This window comes from Hordeum vulgare, chromosome 7H, assembly GCF_904849725.1.
Source record: "Hordeum vulgare subsp. vulgare chromosome 7H, MorexV3_pseudomolecules_assembly, whole genome shotgun sequence".
Taxonomy (NCBI): domain Eukaryota; kingdom Viridiplantae; phylum Streptophyta; class Magnoliopsida; order Poales; family Poaceae; genus Hordeum; species Hordeum vulgare.
The window spans coordinates 544,537,171-544,555,827 of NC_058524.1; the positions used below are offsets into that span (position 1 = coordinate 544,537,171).

General features: G+C 47.7%; 1 protein-coding gene across 1 annotated transcript; it reads left to right on the forward strand.

The window, feature by feature from the left end:
* The first annotated feature begins 17,630 nt into the window (after positions 1-17,630).
* On the forward strand, positions 17,631-18,436 carry LOC123410141 (protein GLUTAMINE DUMPER 6-like). Its single transcript, XM_045103036.1, has one exon. It carries the CDS (start codon positions 17,754-17,756, stop codon positions 18,144-18,146), a length of 393 nt encoding a protein of 130 aa, XP_044958971.1. The 5' UTR covers positions 17,631-17,753; the 3' UTR covers positions 18,147-18,436.
* The last annotated feature ends 221 nt before the right edge of the window (positions 18,437-18,657 follow it).

The window sequence follows — 18,657 nt, forward strand, 5'->3', positions numbered from 1 at the left end:
CATCAACACTTGATGCTCTTTACGGATTTCAGACTCTGCGACTTTCAGCATCGCAAACAACTCGCCGGGAGACTTGTTCATCCCTTGCATGTTGTAGTTCAACACAAAGCCTTTATAGCTTGGCGGCAGTGATTGAAGGATTCTGGCAGTGATAGCCTCTTGCGGGAGTTCAATCCCCAGCTCAGCTAGACGGTTTGAGTACCCAGACATTTTGAGCACATGTTCACCGACAGACGAGATTTCCTCCATCTTACAAGCATAGAATTTATCGGAGGTCTCATACCTCTCGATCCGGGCGTTCTTCTGAAAGATAAACTTCAACTCCTGGAACATCTCAAATGCTCCATGACGCTTAAAGCGACGTTGAAGTCCCGGTTCTAAGCCATACAAGACTGCACATTGAACTATTGAGTAGTCCTCCTTACGTGCTAACCAAGCGTTCTTAACATCCTGATCAGCCGTAGCGGGTGGTTCATCTCCTAGCGCAGCATTAAGGACATAATCCTTCTTCCCAGCTTGTAAGATTAGCTTAAGATTACGAGCCCAGTTTACAAAGTTGCTTCCATCATCTTTCAACTTAGCTTTCTCTAGGAACGTATTAAAATTCAGGATGACTGTAGCGTGAGCCATGATCTACAACACAAATATATTCAAAGTGGACTTTAGACTATGTTCAAGATAATTAGAGTTTAACTTAATCAAATTATATGCTAAACTCCCACTCAAAAAGTACATCTCTCTAGTCATTTGAGTGGTTCATGATCCACTTACACTAGCTCAAGTCCGATCATCACGTGAGTTGCGTATAGTTTCAGTGGTAAGCATCCCTATGCTAATCATATCATCTATATGATTCATGATCGACCTTTCGGTCTCATGTGTTCCGAGGCCATGTCTGCACATGCTAGGCTCGTCAAGCTTAACCCGAGTGTTCCGCGTGCGCAACTGTTTTGCACCCGTTGTATGTGAACGTTGAGTCTATCACACCCGATCATCACGTGGTGTCTCGAAACGACGAACTGTAGCAACGGTGCACAGTCGGGGAGAACACAATTTCGTCTTGAAATTTTAGTGAGAGATCACCTCATAATGCTACCGTCGTTCTAAGCAAAATAAGGTGCATAAAAGGATTAACATCACATGCAATTCATAAGTGACATGATATGGCCATCATCACGTGCTTCTTGATCTCCATCACCAAAGCACCAGCACGATCTTCTTGTCACCGGCGCCACACCATGATCTCCATCAACGTGTTGCCATCGGGGTTGTCGTGCTACTCATGCTATTACTACTAAAGCTACATCCTAGCAAAATAGTAAACGCATCTGCAAGCACAAACGTTAGTATAAAGACAACCCTATGGCTCCTGCCGGTTGCCGTACCATCGACGTGCAAGTCGATATTTTCTATTACAACATGATCATCTCATACATCCAATATATCACATCACATCGTTGGCCATATCACATCACAAGCATACCCTGCAAAAACAAGTTAGACGTCCTCTAATTTTGTTGTTGCATGTTTTACGTGGTGACCATGGGTATCTAGTAGGAATGCATCTTACTTACGCAAACACCACAACGGAGATATATGAGTTGCTATTTAACCTCATCCAAGGACCTCCTCGGTCAAATCCGATTCAACTAAAGTTGGAGAAACCGACACTTGCCAGCCATCTTTGAGCAACGGGGTTACTCGTAGCGATGAAACCAGTCTCTCGTAAGCGTACGAGTAATGTCGGTCCAAGCCGCTTCAATCCAACAATACCGCGGAATCAAGAAAAGACTAAGGAGGGCAGCAAAATGCACATCACCGCCCACAAAAACTTTTGTGTTCTACTCGAGAAGACATCTACGCATGAACCTAGCTCATGATGCCACTGTGGGGGAACGTCGCATGGGAAACAAAAAATTTCCTACGCGCACGAAGACCTATCATGGTGATGTCCATCTACGAGAGGGGATGAGTGATCTACGTACCCTTGTAGATCGTACAGCAGAAGCGTTAGTGAACGCGGTTGATGTAGTGGAACGTCCTCACGTCCCTCGATCCGCCCCGCGAACAATCCCGCGATCAATCCCACGATCTAGTACCGAACGGACGGCACCTCCGCGTTCAGCACACGTACAACTCGAAGATGATATCGGCCTTCTTGATCCAGCAAGAGAGACGGAGAGGTAGAAGAGTTCTCCGGCAGCGTGACGGTGCTCCGGAGGTTGGTGATGACCTTGTCTCAGCAGGGCTCCGCCCGAGCTCCGCAGAAACACGATCTAGAGGAAAAACCGTGGAGGTATGTGGTCGGGCTGCCGTGGAAAAGTCGTCTCAAATCAGCCCTAAAACCTCCGTATATATAGGTGGGAGGGAGGGGACCTTGCCTTGGGGCTCAAGGAGCCCCAAGGGGGTCGGCCGAGTCCAAGGGGGAAGGCTCCCCCCCCCCAAACCGAGTTGGACTTGGTTTGGTGGGTGGGAGTCCTTCCTTCCCTTCCCACCTCCTTTTTTTTTCTTTTCTCTTTGATTTTCTTTCCTAGGCGCATAGGGCCCTTTTGGGCTGCCCGACCAGCCCACTAAGGGCTGGTGCGCCACCCTCAAGGCCTATGGGCTTCCCCGGGGTGGGTTGCCCCCCCCCCCCCCCGGGTGAACTCCCGGAACCCATTCGTCATTCCCGGTACATTCCCGGTAACTCCGAAAACCTTCCGGTAATCAAATGAGGTCATCCTATATATCAATATTCGTTTCCGGACCATTCCGGAAACCCTCGTGACGTCCGTGATCTCATCCGGGACTCCGAACAACATTCGGTAACCAACCATATAACTCAAATACACATAAAACAACGTCGAACCTTAAGTGTGCAGACCCTGCGGGTTCGAGAACTATGTAGACATGACCCGAGAGACTCCTCGGTCAATATCCAATAGCGGGACCTGGATGCCCATATTGGATCCTACATATTCTACGAAGATTTTATCATTTGAACCTCAATGCCAAGGATTCATATAATCCCGTATGTCATTCCGTTTGTCCTTCGGTATGTTACTTGCCCGAGATTCAATCGTCAGCATCCGCATACCTATTTCAATCTCGTTCACCGGCAAGTCTCTTTACTCGTTCCGTAATACAAGATCCCGCAACTTTCACTAAGTCACATTGCTTGCAAGGCTTGTGTGTGATGGTGTATTACCGAGTGGGCCCCGAGATACCTCTCCGTCACACGGAGTGACAAATCCCAGTCTTGATCCATACTAACTCAACTAACACCTTCGGAGATACCTGTAGAGCATCTTTATAGTCACCCAGTTACGTTGCGACGTTTGATACACACAAAGCATTCCTCCGGTGTCGGTGAGTTATATGATCTCACGGTCATAGGAATAAATACTTGACACGCAGAAAAACAGTAGCAACAAAATGACACGATCAACATGCTACGTCTATTAGTTTGGGTCTAGTCCATCACGTGATTCTCCTAATGACGTGATCCAGTTATCAAGCAACAACACCTTGTTCATAATCAGAAGACACTGACTATCTTTGATCAACTGGCTAGCCAACTAGAGGCTTGCTAGGGACGGTGTTTTGTCTATGTATCCACACATGTAAATGAGTCTTCATTCAATACAATTATAGCATGGATAATAAACGATTATCTTGATACAGGAATTCTAATAATAACTATATTTATTATTGCCTCTAGGGCATAATTCCAACACCTTTTTCTCAGTGATTCAATTTCCATCCAAGAGTTTTCTTTTCATTGTGCTTCCGCTATCTGTTCTTCCTTTTTGTAGCCGGTGATTCATTGTGAACATTCTCAGGAGTCGAGTTCATCATTTCTTCATTTTGTTCCTTCCCGGTGAATTTAATTCAGCTATCCGTGTTCATCATATCCTTTTCATCTTTGTAATTCTCTTTCATGTTGGAGATTCTTTCAGCCTATCTTGGTTATTCATTCCACTCTTTTCATCCGGTGCGTTGAAGATATCTCAGAGTTTCTTGTTTCAGATCTTTCATTATTTCAAGGTTCTCAACCTCATCTAGTTTTCATTTTTACCGGTGCAATATCCCTCTTCTAAGCAATCTTGTCAACGGTGATTTCTTTGAGTGGGCCCATAACCCACAGGTTTTTCCAGGATCTTATATGTCTCTTCTAATCTTTTCGGAGATCTTTAATTCTTTTCAACTATGACGTAAGTATGAATTTCATCAATCATATTCCTTCTTCAAGATCTATTTGAATTAATTCTCATATTGGCTCAACATTTGATTCTTCATTATTCTGGAGTGTCATTAATTCTTGGTGGTGTTCTTCTCATCATTCTCTTCTTTCAAGAACGAAGGGGTATTTCTCTCGAATCTTGGTCCATTCTTTTGTAGATTCATCATTTCAGCTTGGTGTCATCATCTTATTTGTTCCAATCATGAGTATCCCGTTCTTGCTATCTGGTGCTTCTCTGAGTTGTTGTCATTCTCGATCCTCCGAAGGCCATCATTTCAGAAGATTATTCGTTCACAGCTTTCATCCTCAATTCTTCTCCATTGTTGTCTCTTCGTTCGTCTCTCGGTTATTCCGGTGCCTTGTTCTAGTTTTCTCTCAGGTGACTCATGATCTCTTCGTTCTCATGTTTCTCCATTGATTCTTGGTTTTCCATTCAACTGTGAATTCTTACCGGTGCTTCCTTCAATTATGCCTCGAGTGGTGCTTATCTCTCTCTCTCTTCAAGATTCTTTCAAGAGGAATAAGCTGTATGCTAAATCTGTTGCTTGTCATCAGTTTAACTTGATGAAGGATAAGCATAACATAATTCTTATTCTTGTACATAGTAATCTGAATTCTTCTTCCGGAGTGGCTAATGATATCAATTCTTTTCTCTAGCGCTTATCCTTCTTTTCCGGAGTTTCAAGTTCTTTTAGTATCTCTTTGTGAGGCTTCATCTAAATCCTGGCAAGGTCATAATCTTATTCTTTTCTACCTTGATATCTTTGCGTCATTCATTCGTATACGGAGGTCCTTCTTGGTGGTTCATCAAGGTTTCAATTCATTCTCAAGTGTTCTTCAAGATTCTTGTTGGGGAACCTCTAGTATCCTTTCTCTTGCATGTCCAGGTGCAATTGTTCTTTCTTATCCTTTGAGGTGGTATTATAGCATTCTTGTTAGCGTAGGAGCCTCGAAGAGTTTTCCTTTCAAGTATGAGATAATTAAACCCACCAATTCTTTGATCATGAGATATTTCAACCCATGATTTCTTCATTGAGCTATCTTGGTTTGGACTTTACCTAAAGCTTGTCTAAGGATGTTGCTATTATGGTGATTATCAATTATCCAAGTTCTCAAGGTATCCTCTTGGTGTAATAAATTGTTCATATCTTGTTTCTCCAAATCTATCCTTGTTTCTTTTAGTGGTTGGTTATCACCTCATATATGTTGAGATGATCTTCATAAGCCCACTACTATCTTGTTCTTTTCGTTGTTGGTTTTCCTACTACTACGTCAATTCTATGACCAGAGGCTCTTCAATTCTATTGTGATGATAGTTGTCATTCTTTTCTTCATTCTCTTCTTCCACTTGAGCTAGTTCCTATTCTATTGTTCCGGAGGCTTTGTGTTATTGCTCTTTTGGGTCAATCTTGTTGTTCTACCAAGATCATGGTGTTCCCTTGCTCTACTTAGTTGTTTGTTATAAATATTGTCTATTTCTTCCACCTTTTCAAATTTTTTGTTCCATTTTCCTACCGAAGTGCTACCGAAATTTTCCGTGAATTCTTGCTTGTTTCTCATATCATTCCTCATCGCTTTGCAACCTTCAAAGATGATTGGTTTCACTCGTTTGTCGGAGAAGCGACTAAGTTTTTACCTCTTGTTCTTTCTCATCCTCTCCCCCCTTTCATTCTTGGATCTCGGGGCGAGATCCTCTTGTAGTGTAGGAGAGTTGTGACAGCCCGAGACCGACGTTCCAGAAGATTCCCCTTTATTTCCGTTTCCGTCGTGTGCTTATTTTTATTTGTTGCATCATCATGTAGTTTGCATCATCGCATCGTGCATGGCATCTTGCATCGTCTGTCGCGTGTGGTGCTTCGAGTGCTCTCCGAGTCTTAGGGCGATAGGAACTCCCCTCCTCTCTTCTCTTTGATTTTGTTTTGGGTTTGTGTAAAAGTTTCCGTGTTAACCCTTCTAAAAAAAAGAGCGTCTTCTTTTAAAAACCCTTTTATTAAATGCGGGGGCAACCCTTGGGTTTTTCTCTTATTTCTTCTTTTGTTTCATTTCAAACTAGAGTTGCATTTTATTTCTAAAAGGGGTTTGATTTTATTCTTTTGTTAAAAAGGGTTTTGTTTTATTATTTAAAAAAGGGTTTTATTTTTATTCATTTAAAAAATTGCCCAACTATTTCTTATAGTTGGGGTATGGTTTTTAAAGGAGCCAAAGCGTATTTTTTTATTTTTATTTTTTGTTAAATCCTTTTTTTGTGTGTGTGTTTTACTGTTTTAAGAGGGAAACCCAAAATAGGCAAAGAGGAGGAGCCAACCCAAGCCGGCCAAGGCCCAACCGCCAAGGCCAGCAGGCCCCTCCCGTGCCCTAGCGAGCCATCTCCTCCTCTCCTCGTTCCCCATCTCCTTCTCGCGCAGCCTCCCGTCGCCCCGATCGCAATGGCCTTTGTTCCCCTCGATCCCCCGATCCCCTTTCCTCCCAACGCCATCTCTCTCTCCCTCTGTTTCTGTGCCAGCCCCTAGGCGCCCCGAGCTGCCGCAGCAGCTTCCCCGAGCCGCCCCGTCGTGCCCCCACGCTAGCCCTCACCTTCGTCCCCGCGCTCGCCGCTCTCCGCCCCTCGCCATGGCGCCTCCAGTCCCCTCTCGTCTTGCCGCCTGCACCCTCCGGCAGCCCCGCGCGCCGCCCTCCTGCTCGCCGCCGGGCTCGTGCTCCACCAGCGCCGCCGTTCCCTACACCGCTTCCCTGCGCGCGAGCCACCGCCGGCTGCTCTGTCCCGCGGCCGCCGCACTGCTGTTCCCCGCCACCCCGGCGCCGCCCTGCCGTGGCCCAGGCCCGAGGTTCCCGCCGGTTTGCCTTGCTGTAGCTCGCCATGGCCGGCCGTTTCCCCCTGCCCGATTTGCTCCTATTGTTGACGTGCATGCCACTGCTTGCTAGTGGCTACGTTTTGCTGTTGCTGATTGCTCTTGCTGCCCTGGTGCTTGTGCCATCTTGCCGCCGATGATGTTGCTTCGGGTTGCTACGTTTCTGCCTTGCTGTAGCTGTGTTTGCTGTTGGTGCGTTACCTGTCGCTGTTGCTATTTGTTGTTGCTGCTATAGATGTTGTTGCTTGCCGCTTTGCCTTGCTGTAGTTGCTGTTGTTGCTTAGTGTTGTAATTGCTGTTAGGAGTTTCTCTTGCTGCTGTTTGCCTTGTTGTTTGCTTGCTGCTAGCTGTAGTTGATTAGGTGTAGTTGCTTTGCTTGCTAGAAGCTGCTATAGCCAGTTGCTGTTAGATGTGTTGCTAGCTGTAGTGCTCGTTGCCGTAGCTTGCTACTAGGTAGCTAGCTGCTGCTAGATAGTGCTAGCTTGCCATGTTGTGGGTTGCCTGCTGCCGTCTTGCTGCTGCCTTGCTGCTTGCGTCGCGATGTTGTTTGCTGTCGCTGGTTACATCGCCGAAGACCACGTGTACCATTCTCACCTGCCGTGGGTCGACAACGAGTTCGCCGAGTTCCACGACGTCCGCAACGACCCCCGGAACGAGTTCGACTACCGTCGCCGAAGACCATGAACCGAAGCCGAAGACCGAGAACCTCGACGCCGAGCGAACGACTACCATCGACGAGAACGTGTACGACTACTTCCACGACTTCCACGACGTCGGCTACGAACCGATCCGCTTCGAATCGCACGCGTCGAAGGTATACCGATGAGACGTGTCGTGTAACGAATGCTTGTGTTGTATGGGATGAGAGTTTGTTTTGCGTCGTATGTTGTCGTAGCACGTTGTCTCACTTTTGTTGTGCCCCGACACTTGGGAACCCGAGATACGGGATCACCCCATCTTTATTTAACGTTCCCGCACACGCTTCCAGATCGTTGGCACGATATCTCGACGAGTTATCGGGATAGGAACGTTGCCGTGGCATCGTTTCCGTTTTGCCGCCATGGTTCGTTCTCGCTCGTCGTGGCGACACCTGTTTCTCTCCGTTCTTGCCCGTGTTATGAACTCGCATGCATGACGCATTCATGGCATGATATATGTGTTGCATGTTTCTTGTGCCGTAGCTCCGTTCTATGCTCCACGTGTTAACCGACTAGGATGCCAGGTAGAATCACCCGCTTCACCCCTTGCCATGTTAACAACAATTTAATATTGACATGTAAATTAACGGGAGTGAATTAAATAATTAAACGTGGAGTTTCGTCGATATGCAACCCGTTGCATATCGAGCTTCATTTAATGTGTAGTGTTTGCGTGAGGTGTTTTTCCATGCCATCCCTTGCATGTTGACCTGATCATGCATCATAGTAGGTTGTGCATCATGTTGTGCATCGTGTGGTGAAATATATGTGTTGATGTTTGTTTCCGGTTTGCTCCGTCTTGATAGAGTTCCGCAAGCGTGTCGGAATTTGAGGAACCGTTCGACTACGTTGGTTCGCCGACTTCTCGGAGTCATTCTTCTTCCAAGCGGGATATCAGGCAAGATGACCATTTCCCCAGATACCATTACTATCATTGCCATGCTAGTTTTATCGCTTCTATCGATTATGTCTCGTTGCCTACCACATGTTAAATATCAGCCTCTCAACAATGCCATGATTACCTTCAACCTGTTCGACCTAGCAAACCATTGATTGGCTATGTTACTGCTTGCTTAACCATGTTGTTAGCGTTGCTAGTTGCAGGTGCAGATGCTTCCAGGTGATAACATGGGTTCCTTGTCTTATCACCCTATTTAAATGCTATTTAATTTAATGGACCTATATACTTGGTAAAAGGTGGAAGGCTCGGCCTTTCTAGCCTGGTGTTTTGTTCCACCTTTGCCCCCTTAGTTTCGGCTACCGGTGTTATGTTCCATAAACGAGCGCTCCTAACACGATCGCGGTTGTTATGGGGACCCCTTGATAATTCGTCTTAGATTAAACTTGGTCTGGCACGGCCCAACTTTGGTACTACATTTTCCTAATCACTAATGAACTGCATAGGGAGTAATTAACCCGAGGATATTTAATCAACCCCCGGGCCAGTGCTCCTCATGAGTGTTGGTCCACCCACCTAGCAGTCGGCGGTGCCACCACGGGGCAACTCGAGGTTTGGTTCCCGTCCACTTTGCATAGACGGTGTGTCCTGAGAACGAGATACGCGGCTCCTATCGGGTTCGTCGACACACCGAGTGGCCTTGCTGGATTAGTTTTACCTTTGACAAGATATCTTGTGCATCGGGATTCCGGTGATGCTTTGGGTAATCTCAGAGTTGAGGTTTTCCACTAGGGAATCCGACGAGATCGCGAGCTTCGTGATTGAGGATTTCTATGCGGCTTGTGGTAATTTGTGATGGACTAGTTGGAGCACCCCTGCAGGGTTAAATCTTTCGGAAAGCCATGCCCGCGGTTATGTGGCAACGTGGAAGGTTCGTTTAACACTAGTTCTAGATAACTTGAAGTTAACTTAATTAAATATGCCAACTGTGTGCGTAACCGTGACTGTCTCTTTCGTGAGTTACTTCTCCGATCGAGGACACGGTGGGGTTATGACTGACGTAGGTAGGTGTTCAGGATCATTCATTTGATCATCAGTAGTTCACGTCCGCTATGCGTAGATCTTCCCCCTCTTATTTTCTTGTACTCGTAAGTTTAGCCACCAAATATATGCTTAGCCTCTGCTGCAACCTCACCACTTACCCTTGCCTCACCTATTAAGCTTTGCTAGTCTTGATACCTTTGGAAATGAGATTGCTGAGTCCCCTGTGGCTCACAGATTACTACAACACCAGTTGCAGGTACAGGTAAAGGGTACTTGACGCGAGCGCGTTGATTGTTCATTTGGAGTTGCTTCTTCTTCTTCTTCTTCATCGATCTAGGATGGGTTCCAGGCCGGGAGCCTGGGATAGCAAGGATGGACGTCGTTCTTCTTTCTTGTTTGTTTTCGTCCGTAGTCGGACCCTGCTTTTACTCTTAATGATTATGTAATGTACTGATGTGACTCTGATGTAGCTTGTGGCGAGTGTAAGCCAACTCTTTATATATATCTCTTCTTTTTAGTACATGTACTTGTAACGATATCCATTCTTGCGACACGACGAGATGCGCTTCTATCCCTGACGAGGCCTTCGTGCCAAATTGAGGATAGGGTCGCATCTTGGGCGTGACACGCCGCCCCCTCCCGTCTGGTGGCTGCCGCACCACCTAGGGGGGAACCCTGGGGGTGGGGAACCCCCTCCCCCTCCTCCTATAAATAGAGAGGGATTTTGGCCCTTGGGAGACAGACTTCTCCCTCTCCCTCGGCGCAGCCCTGCCCTTCTTCCTCCTCCTCTATGCCGCTGCTTGGCGAAGCCCTGCCGGGAGACCTCGTCTCTCCATCGACACCACGCCGTCATGCTGCTGGAGTTCTTCCCCAACCTCTCCCTCCTCCTTGCTGGATCAAGGTGCAGGAGACGTCACCGGGCTGCACGTGTGTTGAACGCGGAGGTGTCGTAGTGCGGCACTAGATCGAAATCACACCGCAATCTAAATCGCTGCGAGTACGACTCCATCAACCGCGTTCTAGTAACGCTTCCGCTTAGCGATCTTCAAAGGTATGAAGATGCTCTTACCCCTCTCTTGTTGCTGGTCTCTCCATAGGAAGATCTGAATATGCGTAGGAAAATTTTGAAACATCTTTACCTTCGGTGCTTCTCGTGACGTTTCGGATCTCCTTCGGGACTCCAAGCAACATTCGGCCACCAACGTACATATCCCAATACTACCCTAGCGTCATTGAACGTTAAGCGTGCAGTCCCTATAGGTTCGAGAATCATATAGACATGACCGAGGCACCTCTCCGGTCAATAACCAATAGTAGGATCTCGATGCCCATATTGATTCCTACATATTCCGCGAAGATCTTTATAGGTCGAACCACAATGTCAAGGATTGAGTCAATCCCGTATGCAGTTCCCTTTGTTCGGCGGGAAGTTACTTGCCCAAGATTCGATCACCGGTATCTCCATACCTAGTTCAATCTCGTTACTCGCAAGTCTCTTTACTCGTTACGTAATACAAGATCCCTTGTTTGACCCCTTAGACACATTGCTTGCAAGCTTCTTGTGATGTTGCATTAATGAGAGGGCCTAGAATAACCCTCTCCGTCGTACGAAATGACAAATCCCACTCTCAATCCATGCCAACCCAATAGACATCCTCGAAGATACCTGTAGAGAACCTTTATGATCACCTAGTTACGAAGTGATGTTTGATAGGACATAAAGTATTCCTCCAGGATCACAAAGTTGTATGATCTCATGTTCTTAGGAACAGATACTATACATGAAGAAAACAATGGCAATAGACTAAGTGATATGATCAAATGCTATGCTTACAGTTGGGTCTTGTCCATTACATAATTCTCCTAGTGATTTGATCTCGTTATCAAATGATAACTCATGTCTATGGTTAGGAAATTTTAACCATCTTTGAGCAATGAGCTAGTCTAGTAAAGGCTCACTAGGGACAAAGTGTTGGTCATATATCCATACATGTATTTAAGTTTCCGGTCAATAAAATTCTACCATGGATTATAAATGTTTATCATGAGCAGGAAAATATGATAATAACCAATTTATTGTTGCCTCTAGGGCATATTTCCAACATGCCTGACCCGTACTGGCCCACGTCGACCTCACATATATTCGTACTCATCCGCTCGTGAGACCAAAACCTAATCACTTCACTTCACTCCCCTCTACTCCCACCCGTCACCCTAGTTCCCTCCGACAATCTTCAACCTTCTCCGACATGAAGGGCAACAGATCTGACTCCTACCCCTACGGATCCATCAACTTGGGGTCGTCCCTTGCAGATTGGAGGAGGCAATGGCGGTCTGCGTTGCACTCCGCCACTCCCGCGAGGACAACGCCCGACCAATAGGAAGATCTGCCTGGCGCGACTCCATAGCGTCAACTCAAGGGCGCTCGGTTCCTCTGGAGCAGGATCATTGAGGTCCCATCGGGCAGAATATCTCTCCTTCCACATCACCGGTTCGACAAACTTCAAGTCCCACCCGGAATGGGCTACCCGCTGTGAGAAGGAGATGATAAGGGTTGTCGAGGCGTGTCTCATAGAGGAAATGGTGGCGGCGGAGGCGGCGGCACGGGTGGCCGCAGAGGAGGAAGCCATCCGCGCCCGTAGTTTGAAGAAACGGAAATGGAGGAACACACGTGCCCCTCGCCTGAGAGCAGAATCGGACTGTCTATGAAATGGCCGAACAACCATCGAAGGAGGAGGAAGAAGTGAATGACGACGAGGATGTGAAATGGCTGAACAACCATCGAAGGAGGAGGAGGAAGTGAATGACGACGAGGATGTGAAATGGCTGAACAACCATTGAAGGAGGATGAGGAAGTGAATGACGACGAGGACAACTCCGACAACGAGCAGATCTGTCTCGGTACGTACCGTGTCTTCGACTGGTACTTCCACGAGAAGGACGGCAAGGTCTCTGAAAAGGGCAAGGGCGACCGTGGCTGATGTCCACCATAGCCAAAGATGCCAAATTTTGGTAGTCCAATGGCATGTTAATAGTGATGGAGTAGCCCAACGATGTGTGTATGCATCAATATAGATGTTGCATGATTTGTATGGATATGAGATATGAGATTAGAGATGTTCGATTGTAAAATGCATTATTTGAGGCGTGATCGGTCAGTGTCCATGGACGAGGGACCGGATTTGCGAGTTTCGGCTATAGATGCTATTACAACTATCTCAATGCTTCAAGTAAACTTGATTATCAAAGTCCTCGGTGAACCCCGAGGACATGCCATCAATGCTATGGGGCCAAGGAAACAAACCACTACGGAGGAAGTACATGCTTCATCAACTCCCTTGAGGCAAACGTCGCTGACCCGCCATTCACTATCGGCGAGGGTCCCATGCTTGCTAATCCTGGATCAGAGGATGTTGCGCCATGGATTGGCAAAACCGGTCACCCTTGAGCATTCATGTGATAGCCTGGCTTATTAGGGATGATAGACTACTTATATTAATAAGGAATTCCTTCTTTTCCGGAAGCCCACTCGAACAGAACTCTCAGGTTAAGCGTGCTTGGGTTGGAGTAGTTTCCGGATGGGTGACCGACCGGAAAGTTGATCCCGGGTGCGCATGTGTGAGGACAAAGTACGCAGAAAAGATTAGTATTGATATGTGGGGTCAGTCTAGATCCCGTCAGGAGTAACGACCGCCGGTGGGAGTGTTCGGGGCGTTACAAGGTTGCTGGGGCGTTACAACTCATGAGCAGGACTAGGGTTGCCGGGGAGAGGATGAAATGCACGGTAACCTCACCTCACACGCAATCATCCTATAGGGAGAGAGACACTATGCCCATGTGAGCATCTTCTAGAGACTTAGTCGATATAGTTTTTTTTAATAGCAAAGTTATCATAAGCATCTCGTAATGAATGGACACATCATTCCAGCAATAATAGCGTAAAAGTCCGAAATAAATTCAAAAGATATATGAGGACCAGTGGCACATTTATGATTTGAACTCGGGTGGGGTTGTTTCACCCCAACACCGCAATTAAGCTAAGGGTCTTTTTGATTTAAAAGAATTCTATAATCTCTTCTTTCCGGTGTATAGGGCTCAAATCTGAAATCTCATCAACCAAGGTGAATTGTGAGTGGATGACACTAGTTTTAATTAACCAATGAAATAATTCTCACATATTCAATTTCTGAGACAATAAATGTAGCATCCCTTTTTATTGGACTTGCATGATGGATGCAGAAAAAAAATGCATGCATAACCATTAATTTTTGAAGGGTTGAAATTCTTAGAAATTTTTCCTACGTTGGTCCTTTGATCCATAGAATTGGATCCCATGGAGTTTTTTTTTCATGAAATCTTATGTACTACATTTTTTTGAAAATCTAACATCCACTCTAATTTTTTATACAATTTCTTTGTTTTTTCATGCGACATCAAACATTAATTGCTAATACTGTAGGATTCAAATGGACATACCATTCTAACCCTATACTTTTTCTATTGCTACGTTTTCAAAATCCTACAAATCAAAGAGGCCCTAAATATCTAAGCTATGTACGTTTAGTCCATGTAATAAAGTGAAATGCACTCTGTGCTTAACTAGATAAGACCATAAGAAACCCGCTTAGGAAAATGATTAGACTAGTATAGACGTAAAGTGATGCAAGCATCAAGCAAATATCGTTGAATGAACCATTGGATAATCTCAAGAGCCAGACGAACCCACAGATCTAACAAACGGTGTGCATCTGAGTTATTCTTTCTTCCATGACGGTTAAGGTTTAACTTGCCTTCGACGGAGGGTTAAACGAACTTCATCATTACACTGTCAACAAAGTTAGCTAGTAGTAATAATTCACCAGTCAAAAAATAAAGTATAGCTAATAATTCACCCCGCTTTACTTTTGCCATACCACCATTAGCGCCATCACCAACTAATCTAATCTAATCTAATCCGTGCGCTCACCGGCAGCACGGCGTGAGTGGGTTTGCATGCCTGCCTGATGTCAAAAGCCGGAAACACAGCAAACCACTCCTCCACGAATCGACGCCGACGTACGTCTTGCATCTCTAGATAGCTAGCCATCTTCTCCGCATGTGTGCGTGTGTGTGTGGAAGGAATGGATCGTTTCTGACCTGACCACCTTTCGGAAATGGCGACCCAATCGTCAATTCAGCGACGACGCCCAGGTCGCGCGGCACCGACGGTCATTTCGTTCTCGCGCAACCACCTTTTCGCCGTTTTTCTCGGCTCCTTTGCATGAGCTGGTCCGCTGGAGACAGTCATGCACGACACGACACGCATATCGTATGGTTTGGTCGATTTCTCATGGGAATCCAGCTGGTGGCAACCATCGATCTAGGTAGCCGGTGACCAGCTAGCTAGCATGACGGAGGTTACTACGCGCCTACACGGGATCGTGTCGTGAATCGACGCAACTCATCCTAGCTAGTACTAGTAGCTGAAAGTTCCAGCTGTGGATGGATGGCTAAATCCAAGGTAGAGTAGTGGCTTGCTTGCTTCGAGACGCGCACACGGCAGGCGTCCTACGCAACGCGCGTGCGAACGGCAAGGCAGGGCAGCTGGCTTCATTGTCCCCCTGGCCATGGCTTGCTTGCCCATCAGATCGGATGGATATGATTGAATGCGCGCGGCGACTCGATCGCGGGTGAGGGAGAGCCGTAAAGCTAACGCGGCCGGTCAGCCAGCTGGGACGGTTCCGTTGATGCGTGCATGCATGATGACGCCGCGTAACCCATATCCTTCGATGTACCCGTAAGTTCCACACCATGCTTCGTCGGTTAGCGTTCGAAGTGTTTGATTTCAGCTCGTCCAACATCGGATGTTGTGGCGATGGCATGGAGTGCGAGACACGGCTCGTCCACGTACGATACGTGTCCTACGCATGCACGGCACGGCGGACCGTGCACGTGTTCACTGTGTCCGCCCGGGCGCGGCGGGGAGGAAACGAATAAGCACGTGCGCACAGCGTGTGCGCATATGGGTCACGTGCTTGATCAGGCCAACTTCAACGAACCGATCTAAACGGATATGATTTTGATCTGTTTGGATCGGCTCAAAGTGCACTATACGACCACGTCCATTCAAATCTGACCAATGCGCCCAACGGCTAATACGTTTAATATTAATTTTTATGATCAAGCCAACTCCAACGAACCGATCCAATTGAATCCGGTTTTGGTATGTTTCTTGTCAGTTTGGATCGGCTCAAGGTGTGATGTACATCCATCTAAATCTGGCTGATGCATCCAACGAGCCGACCCATTTGATATGTTCAATATTAGTTTTGTGTTATACGATTATTTCCCTGACGAGGTGAAGGAGCGAGACGAGCCGGGTCATGTTGGGGAGGGCATCCGTGCATGTACAACATTGTGGAGGTAGTGACAACTCCAGAAGTGACGGGCTAGCAGTCAACGAGTCTGTGCTCACCGCGGCCATGATAGTGGCAATAAGAATGGTTGGCTCGCCACGACGGTACGCTAGCATGAAAACGGCCTGCTGTGTGGCCTTGAAAATGAAGGCATTGTTCTACGCAACGATAACATCCTGTTGCTTGATGGCGGTGAGAGTTTTCTTCATCTCGACCTTCCTCCGGCCTGCCCTTTTGGCCGAGTCTTTGGCCCTCTCCTTCGGCCTTGGACTTTTTCTTTGAGTGTATGGGACGGGTGTCCACGTCCTCGACTACGGATTTGGTGCATCGACCATGACAAACGGCTTTGTGGGTGAGAGGGTTTTCGGCAGCTGGCGAAAAACGGGAGGGTCTTGAAAGAAAGGAGAAATATGATGAATGTGTCACCGACAAATGAGCGACGTAAAAGATAAGGGGATGCTTTCGTACCGTGTTTGCATGAACGCAAACCTTATGCAAATTTGAGCCGAAAATGAGTTATGACAAACGGAAAAGGAACATTGGCATGTTTACGTTGGTGCGTTGGCCGCGTTTTCTCTGCTTGACTCAGGCCGCCGTACGTAGGTCAACTTTGTTTGTTGAGTGGTCTGTCTGAACAGACCGTACTTCATTACCTTATAATTAAAGATTTGTTTCTTCTGTTTCAAAATAAATGTCGTTGTTTTACTTGCATTTGAATTATCCGGATAAAATTAATTACCAACAGTCTTGACAAGGTCGTAGTAGCTGTACTTCACTGCGCTGCATGGTCTCTCCTCCCTCGAATTCGAATACGAATACGAACACGAACACGAAACGCAGGGCGCATGCATGGCTCGCCGCCACGTACGTCCATCGTTCGCTCCGAACGAGCCTGGCAGTTTCAGGCGAGCACCAAGCGGTGCATACACGAAGGAATCATCCCAAACGTGTCTAGGACCAAACGAGGCGTGGATCATCCCGATCTCCTGGACCAGGTTCATCGGCCGGGGAACAAGCATGCATTTCTCTTTTTTCTTTCTTTTTTGCGGGAAAGCATGCGTTTCATTAGTGATGATTTCCACATGGCTAGGTTCACTGAATCTCTCCTACTCCCGGACTTATGCACTGAACTCTCCTACAGTATCTCTGCAGAAACTTCCAGAAACTTAGATAAATCGCATAAATCAATTCATACTCCTATTAGTATAATCGTATATATACATTACACGCAGTGGACCCAGCATCCAATCGGTGATGTCGATCCTCGGAAAGCAAAAGCAGCTCCCACCATCCAAGCGGCCAAAACCCAGCAGCTGCGCATGCAGCCGCAGCAACCGAAAGAGACCGCCGAAACCAAACCCAACCCAACCCAACCACAGGAGGAGCACCTGGGGGAGGCACGCACAGCAGACCTGGCAACCAAAGCAAAGCTCCATCGCGCCGCGCCGCGCGGCTTCTTTTCCCCGCTCCCTCCCTCCCTCCCGCGCGCCGCCTATAAATACCGCCTCCTTCCTCCTCCTCCCGGTCGCAGGTCTCCCACTCAGACGTTACAGCCGCCCACAGAAACCACCACTCTGCTCTGCGCACACAGAGAGGGAAACAAAAGGAAAAATATCGAGGGTCGATTCGTGTGTTCCGCCGTTCGTCATGAGGCCGATCAGGGAAGGCGAGGCGCTGGTGGGGGTCGCGGGGGCTCCGGCGGCGGCCGTCGTCGGCCACGGCGCGCACCCGGGGTTCTGGAGGACGCCCACGCCCTACCTCTTCCTCGGCTTCGCGCTCATGATGGGGCTCATCGCCGTGGCGCTGCTCGTGCTCGTCTGCACGCGCCGCAAGCCGTCCGGCTCGTCGCGCCGGGGGAGGAGCGCCGGCGAGGACGCGTCGGCCCGCGGGATGGCGCCGCTCGACAGGGAGCCCAAGGTCGTCGTCATCATGGCCGGCGACGACGTGCCGTCCTTCCTCGCCAGCGCCAGGCCCTTCGCGTTCCCCGATGCCGTGAACGCCGCCGACGCCGGCGAGCAGCGGCAGGCGGACGCGGCCTAGGCGCGCCGCACCCGCCCGTGTGCCCTGCAGGGCGCGGGACCAATTTTGGCCTCTAGGAGGATTTTCCCCTGCGTGATTTGTCCGTCTGTAGAATCTACTCCTCAATTAGCAGAGAAGATAGAGCTGTAGTACTGTAGTAGTTTTGCGTTTCTTGGTGAGGTGAGGTGAGCGGCGCGCATGGCGTGGGAGAGCGCCCGGCGGCGTGCGTACGTTTGAGATCCGGCGAAAGCGAATGGAATTTTGGCTTGCATCTTCAATAAATGCATGGTGCTTGCTTCCCTGCTCCCCAATTCGATTTGATCTCCACTTCAAATTTACGTAGTACACGCTTTTCGTTTAGGCGGTGGTGTTAAAAATACTTGCCCGTACGTCGTCGTCTCTCTTGAAAGCTTCACCGTGATGAGTCATCCAGCATTAACCGCCCTCCCATCCTGATCGAGTTCGATCTGCTACCGGTAAAAAAAGAGTTTGTGTGTGTACCCGCAAAAAAAAGAAGAAAAAAAAAAGTTTG